At 47.5% G+C, this 7,117-nt stretch overlaps 1 protein-coding gene across 2 annotated transcripts; it reads left to right on the top strand.

Moving 5' to 3' along the window:
* Nucleotides 1–6,096, top strand: IGBP1 (immunoglobulin binding protein 1). 2 transcript variants are annotated; one of them, XM_069811615.1, is made up of 6 exons: nt 1–311; nt 528–839; nt 2,822–3,017; nt 4,041–4,126; nt 5,174–5,286; nt 5,569–6,096. In XM_069811615.1, exons 1-6 carry the CDS (start codon nt 16–18, stop codon nt 5,712–5,714), a joined length of 1,149 nt encoding a protein of 382 aa, XP_069667716.1. In that variant the 5' UTR covers nt 1–15; the 3' UTR covers nt 5,715–6,096. The 2 variants fall into 2 exon arrangements, with proteins under 2 accessions (XP_069667716.1, XP_069667715.1); XM_069811614.1 differs by having other exon boundaries at nt 5,566–6,096.
* Nucleotides 6,097–7,117: the final 1,021 nt, after the last annotated feature.

The raw sequence follows: 7,117 nt of genomic DNA, 5'->3' as shown, positions 1-7,117 counted from the left end.
CCCACCCCTACCAAGATGGCGGCGCCCTCCCTCCGCCCTCACCAAGATGGCGGTGGGGAGGGCGGGGGGTCGCTCCGGGGCCGACCCGGAAGCGGTTCTGCGGCGGTGCCTTCCCGGCCCAGCATGGCGGAGGGGGCCGGTGCGGGGCCGCGGCTGGCGGAGCTGCTGGCGGCGGGCCGGCGGCTCTGGGAGGAGGTGGAGACCGGCACCGAGCCGTCTTCGGGAGCCCCGGCCGTGCAGGATAAGGTGCGGCAGGGGCTGGACGCCTTGCAGCGGGCGGCCGCCATGGTGGCGCAGCTGGATCTGTTCAGGTGAGTGGAGGGCCTGGGCCTGGGCCTGGGCCTGGGCTTGGGCTTGGGCCTGGGCCTGGGCCTGGGCCCGGGGCACCCAGCGAGGCCGTGGGAGGGTCCTCCGAGGCTTCTGCCACCTCCACACGGGCCCCCCCGGCCGCGGCGGAGCAGGCTGGGCTTGGCCGGGCCCAGGTGGAGCGGAGCGGGAACGGGAAGGCTCGTCTCTCCCCCTTGCAGCGAGAACGAGGAGCTGGAGGAGATCGCCTCGGCCGACCTGAAGTACCTGCTGCTGCCCGCCTTGCTGGGGGCCCTGACGCTGAAGCAGGTCGACCTGAGCAGGAGACTGGAGCACCTGGAGAGCGCTCGGGCCCACTTCTGGCGTTTCCTCAAGCTCTGCAGGAGCTACAGGCTGGGCAGCTTTCACCTGCCCCCCGCCGCCACCAGCCCCCCAGCAGAGGAAGATGCTGGGAGCCCATCCCCAGGGGGACCCGCTGCCACCCAGCCCAGCCTGGTGGCCATGGCATCGAGTAGGCAAGCCAAAATCGAAAGGTAGGCTCTTGCTTTGCGGTGTTTAAAGCCTTTCAGGAATCAGTTTAAGAGAAGGGGAGAGCCTCTGGCAGTGCGAGACTGTATGGACAACGACTGTCAGGAAAGAACTGGTTCCCTTGATGCTGGAATACTTTGGTCATTAAACATTCATTTTAAGATACGCACTGCCTGTTACTTAACGGTGTTGACTTGTGCACAGACTGGAGAGACGCATTTGTGTCTTTAGTCTCCAGTCTTTGAAGAACTGCACAAAAGTTATTACAATTAGTTCTTTAATCACCGCTAACTGCGTAAAGCCACCCATGTTGGAAGTTACCTAGTGATGTGCTTATTAGATCTTTAAAAAAGAGGTGCTTGATGCCTCTTCGTCATGCTTTAGTTGGGGATTTTGACAATCAAATTGTTGCTTATTGTGGTAGCACTGAAAGGCCCAAGCTGGGCTGGAGAGCTGTTTAAATTGCATGAATACAAAAATATGATTTATATTCTAGAGAGTAACCTAACTCAGATGGGTTTGGGATACTAGAATACGTCAGGACCTTTGGGGTCAGCACAGCAAAACTTTTTCAGCATGGGCTGCTTGTCAGCAGTCTCAGAGCTGCGCATCACCTCCCGAGTGCAAGTGAGTTGTCAGCGCCACAGGTAGGGCTTTGGTTACGCCTGAACTCCCCTCTCGCTGAAGGCTTGTGTTTGCCTGTACCGTGACTCCTTCCGCTTAAAGACAAACAGGAGGTGCCCACATTGTGAGTTCTGTCTCAAGCACGGGTTTGTTTTTTAGAACTTTATGCTCCTTGGCCTTTCAGCTCCCGTAGGTTTCTAATCCTTGGTCCTTACTGTTCGTTCAGGTGGCACTGTAACTGAAGGAAGTGGGACACAAGGATTTAGCCTGGAACTTACTATATAGGTAGTTTTCCCCCTTTAATAACTAATTCCTGAAAAGGTCAAAAAATCCAGAAAGCCAAAACTGTATTAAAAAACGACCTGCACACACACAAACACCTGAGACAGGAATTGGAAAAGTGTTCTAATCTGCCTTATAAGCAGCTTCTTGATATCTTTGTGTCATACAGAAGCAACTCAAAATAGCTATTACATTGGTTTTCTCCATGAAGGAGCCCATGAGTTAAAGTCCTGTTTTCTTCAGGAGATTAATGTTGCCAGGCTTGCCTAATTTTATCTGGGAGGCTTAATTTTCAAGGATTGCTTGGAGAAGAAAAAAGTAATTGAGAGAGGCGCCTCTAAATTTAAATTGCCTTTAACAGACAGGAGGTACTTAAATTACAACAGCAAACCATCACGACTTCCCTTTTTATATACAATTTTCTTTTTAAATACATGAAATCATGTTAAACCTCTTACAAAGAGTAGTAAAGGTCCTGTGTAATGTCTAAATTTGAGTTGACAGGTGGAAGTGATGGGGAAGATGAGAGGAAAAGATTTTGATCCTGCATGTATGTATATAACTGTGCATTTTCAAAGCCTTTTTTAAGAAGATTGGAACTCCTCTGATTTCTGTAGTTTTCATTTGTCAAAAACCTTCTGTCAGATGAGGTGGGGAGATGGATGCCCCTGCTTGGTGTTTTGCTGCTTGCTTACCCATCATTAGAGGTCATCAGTAAATGACAACCAGTGTGATCTGGTGCTGCCAGTGCTCCTCCTCTTCACAGGTACATTCCTGTACATCTCTCCTTCTATAGGACTCAGTTGTTAAATGAGCGGGTCCTCCTCGCACAAAGAATTTGTCAAAGATGTGAGGAGCTCTATGAATAACTGGGATTTGTGTACCCTAGTGAGCACTGGTCAGCAGCTGGCACCTCTGTGAAGAGCAGTTACAAGGGGATTGGGGCAGGAGGTAGCTCTCTAACTACATTTATTTGATTGAATTTCAAGAAATAGGAAATTGTTTATTTCAGAAAACACTGTATCTGGGCTGGGCCAGAGAAAGGTTATTTAATGATCTCATTTTGTTCTCTTTGAGACAGATATAAGCAGAAGAAGGAGCTGGAGAACAGGTTGGCCTCTATGAGAACCTTTGTGGAGAGCGGGCAAGCAGATGAGGATCAGATACGGGAATTTTACATACTACAAATCCAGAAATGGATCAACACTAGCCTGGAGGAAATTGAGAGTATTGACCAAGAAATGGTCATCTTGAGGAGCAGAGGTACAGCGAAACAGGTATGAGATCTCTCTTGAACTGCAGGTCCCGTGGACTGTGGAGAGTTAGACCTGATGATAAGACACTGTTGCGGGTAAATGAACCCCAGAGGAGTTCAGTAGCAGAGTTACATAAGTTTTATTCTGTGAATTCTTGATTGAAATTTTGCTCAATCACAGCACAAGCAGGTGGGGTTTGGTTTAATTCTGAATGGGCAGTGGTCTAATTTTTGTATTAGTTGCTGTCTGCTGCTACCACATGTTCTAGACAGTCATGGCTTATGAAATGCTAGAGCATTGAATATCAGAGCTGAACCGGTCTGCGTGCAAAGGCTTTTCTCCACTTTGCTGGGTTCTGCCAGACCCTTAACTCTATAAAGAATTAAGTACGTTTGTAAAATAAGAGAAGACTATTGTGATTTCTTTCAAACCTACACTTCTGGTCTACAGTGTGTCCAGAAGTTACAGAAAGAAATGCCCATTCTGAATGATGAAAGCTTCTCACAGACCTGCAATTCCTGTGTAGAATAGTGTTTCTGGGCTTTATGTTACTCACCTAAAATATCTGTCTAGAAATAAAAAATCATAATGTGCTGACATAGACCACAGTCCAGCTTGGTTGGCAGAGCCGGTTGGTGCAGTTCATTATTGGTGTTGCAGAACTTTGCTTTTCTGTAGTGCCCTGGGTGATATCATCAGGAATGATGAGCTCTACTTGCTTCAGAATGTACTGTGTTTGATCCCTGGGAAAAATAAGCTATATTTCATGCTTTGATCTGAGCTGATCTGGTTTAGCTCTGTCAGCTTTCCGCTTTGATCAGAGCGGGTGTAACAAAGGCACAAAGAGAAGTGATTTGTAGAAGCTCACAGATGGAGTTCATGATTTAAACTGGATTAAGGCCTGAATTGTCCATCTTGGGATGTTGCTCTGACAGCGGAGGCATTTCTCTGCTACAAGACCTTTAATAACTTGTTTGGGGTGGGAAGCAGAGAAGGGGATTCTCATCTACATGATTATCTTGTGACTATTGTTTGCATCTTCAGCCTTCAGCACCACCACACGGTACTTCTCGGCAAGTCAGGACTCCGTTGAAACCTTTCATTCTTACCCGGGATGCTGCTCAGGCTAAGTATGTTGTTTTCTGATAATTTAGACACAGTATGAGGCAGTGCTGTGTTCTCGCATCAAGCCTAAGATACTCTTTCAAATGCAGAAAACCAGTCATTACCTTCAGGCAGCGTGTCACGTCAAGATGGCACGTGTTGTGCATCTGGGCAGGGGATGGGGCAAATGTTTAATGCATTTCTTGAACTTTCTCTGATTTCTTCTGTTACCAGCATGCTGCAGTGTCTTGGCTAATGCTCTTTCCACCTGTTGGGATGGCAGAAGAGGAGATCGTATTAAGCAAATATTACTGTGTTAGTTTATAGGCCACGTGCTTGCTGTTTGGTAGGCTGTGGAGAGGTGAGGCTTATCTGCCCCTCTAACCTCTATGTGATGTAACAGTCTTCACTGTTAAAGAGCCCAGCAGTGAAAAGCACATGTGGTCTCTTAATCTAATGTAAACTCTGGAAGATTTCAGTGAAGTCAAATAAGTCATCTTAGGGGCTGGGAAGATGTGATACCTGCCAGAGAATCATCAGTTACAATAATACAGTTTTTAACTCTAAGGCTTTCCCTAGGGTATCAAGATCTTAACATTTTGTGGCACCGTGAGACTCTTGCAAGGAATTTGGCAGCTGAAGCACAAAATGGGATAGAAACCAGATTTCTTGCCATGCTTTTGACATTATCTGCCCTGAGCCTCCCATATATCTATTTAGCCAAGCTGTGCCTAATTCAGTTCCCAGGGGCCTCCTTGGCAAGCTGTGCTAGCTAGCACAGAGTGTTCTCCTTTGGGGTGGAGAAGTGATTCAAGGTCTTTGGACTGGAACAGTCCTCACCTTTCTAAACTAGCAGGACGAACTCTTTAAATGCTGTTTTGGCTAGGTTACTGGCCAGTCTGTTGCCTGAAGGCCAAGGCTGTAGAAATATGTTTGTTGTCAAGCCCTCCTTGATAACATGGCTTATACTGTTGGTACAAATTGGATGACGTAGTAGTTCTTTACGTGGTTGTCTATGTTTCTGCTTGTAGTGATGTAAAGTGCCTTCTTTGACTGTCTGTCTCTTGCTGTAGAGTGTTTGGTGCTGGATATCCCGGCCTGCCTACTATGACTGTGGATGACTGGTATGAGCAGCGCAGAAGGCAAGGAGTTGTGTCTGGTCAGAGTGTGCCACAGAGAACACCAGGTATGGAGTGGCAAAGCAAAGATTGGAATAGAGAATTTGGGGAGTCTCTTGAGGGGGAGGGCGAGTGGGGATGTGATTAGGCTGTAAAACACCCACTGACTGAGGAAGACTAAGAGCTTAAGACTTTATTAGGCTGTGAGAATAACTGGATTGCTAGACTGCTCTTTGGCAGTTCCTGCTTTCTGTCTAGACTGGCTCCTGGCAGGGCTTCTGTTTTGAGAACTTGATTAGGGATCTTCCACTCTCTTACTACCCCTCACTCCTGTTCTTGACCTTCAGCAGGTATAGCTGATGAAGAGTTGCAGAAGCAGCAGCAGGAGAAAAAAGAGGAGGAGGATGATGAGGAAGCTCTTCAAAAAGCTCGGAACTGGGATGACTGGAAAGATACACACCCAAGAGGCTACGGCAACCGGCAGAATGTGGGCTGATGCTCTTGCTGCAGAGGGAGCAGGGCCTGGAAATCCTGTAAGAATTGCCTGTGTCCTGGAGATATAGGAGTAAATACACTGTACATATGTGGAGGTATCCGTGGCTTCTCTGGGAGGCATTGAAGTCAGAGGAGTAAACATGACAGTTTGCTTTGGTTTACATTAAATGTCAGACTGAGTGCACTGGTCATGTACAGTGATACCACAGAGCTCCTGTCAGGTGGAGCTCTTTCTGAGGGGTCAGACTGCCTCTGTTCTCCCTGTCAGAGGAAGTCCTTGAGAGAAAAGTACATGAATTTGGAAACTGCTCTTTGTATTGTGGGTGGATGTATTTATTTTTTTCTCTCTATTTTAAGCAAAATAAAATCTCATGTGCTGCCTAGTTCTTGCTGTGAAAATCCCTTGCTCTTTGTCCTAGGCTCTTCAGAGCAAGTCTGTAAGGCCCATTTCCAGCAACCAAGGGAGTTGGGGATGGGAAACAGGCAATGTCAGATGGTCAGGATTTTTTGGCTGAGGCTTCTGAACACACCAGCTGCACCAGGTGCAGTGCTCACCTCATCTGTATGCAGCCAGCGCTACCAGGGGCCTTTCCACAGGCTCATCCCACTGTTCCTCCCAGAGCAGGCAGACTGAAGTGTTTGCAATTTTTTGTGTTAAGTAGATCAGGTATTTCAAGGGCAATGTCTTGAAGTGCTGATATTACACATAGTACAAATGCCTTAATAGAAACATTTGTCCTCTTGCTTTGTGTAATGTGGGGTCTGCATGGCTATAGCATACATAATGTAATGCACAACATGTGTGTACTCGGGACCTTCTTGTGGAGCCCTACAGAGGCCAATGCTGGGACAAATGGCGCCATATTCAAAAGCGAAGTAGTGCACTGGTTGTCAGTGTGCTTTGACATCTGCTTGCAGAATAACCCTGAAGGGGTGAAAACCTTTTCTGGATTCCTCTGAAGCTAGTTTAAATAGCTGCTGTAATGTGTAGTCCTGAACTTGCTGAGGAGAGAGGGCATGACTGGTCTGCTGTACCTGGCACTGACCTGGTGTGCAGCAAGCATGTAACTGGGCAAGAAAGTGAGGAATCATGGCTGGAAGCTCTGGAGTTGCCCAGCGTGGGCTGGCAGCTGTGACTACAATTGTTCGAAACCTGTTAGAAATGTTGGGATAAAAAAACCAAACAAAGCATCACTGCTACTTGCATGTGTGGCAGTGTGTTACCTGGAGCAGGCCATGAGGCATTTACTATTTGATTTGGCACAGTTGGGTTCATCAGCATAGTGCTCCCTTACCTCTGGCGACAGTGGGATTCTGAAAGAATTTGGGGTTTTTCCTTCCTATTATCATGATCCAGGCACACTTGAGGGGCCAGCTATGCTGCAGGAGAGCTTAGACATTTTA

The sequence above is a fragment of the Haliaeetus albicilla genome, chromosome 23 (genome assembly GCF_947461875.1).
Source record: "Haliaeetus albicilla chromosome 23, bHalAlb1.1, whole genome shotgun sequence".
NCBI classification, from domain to species: domain Eukaryota; kingdom Metazoa; phylum Chordata; class Aves; order Accipitriformes; family Accipitridae; genus Haliaeetus; species Haliaeetus albicilla.
The sequence above is the reverse complement of the archived record's forward strand: the minus strand, read 5'-3'. Positions and strand labels throughout refer to the sequence as shown.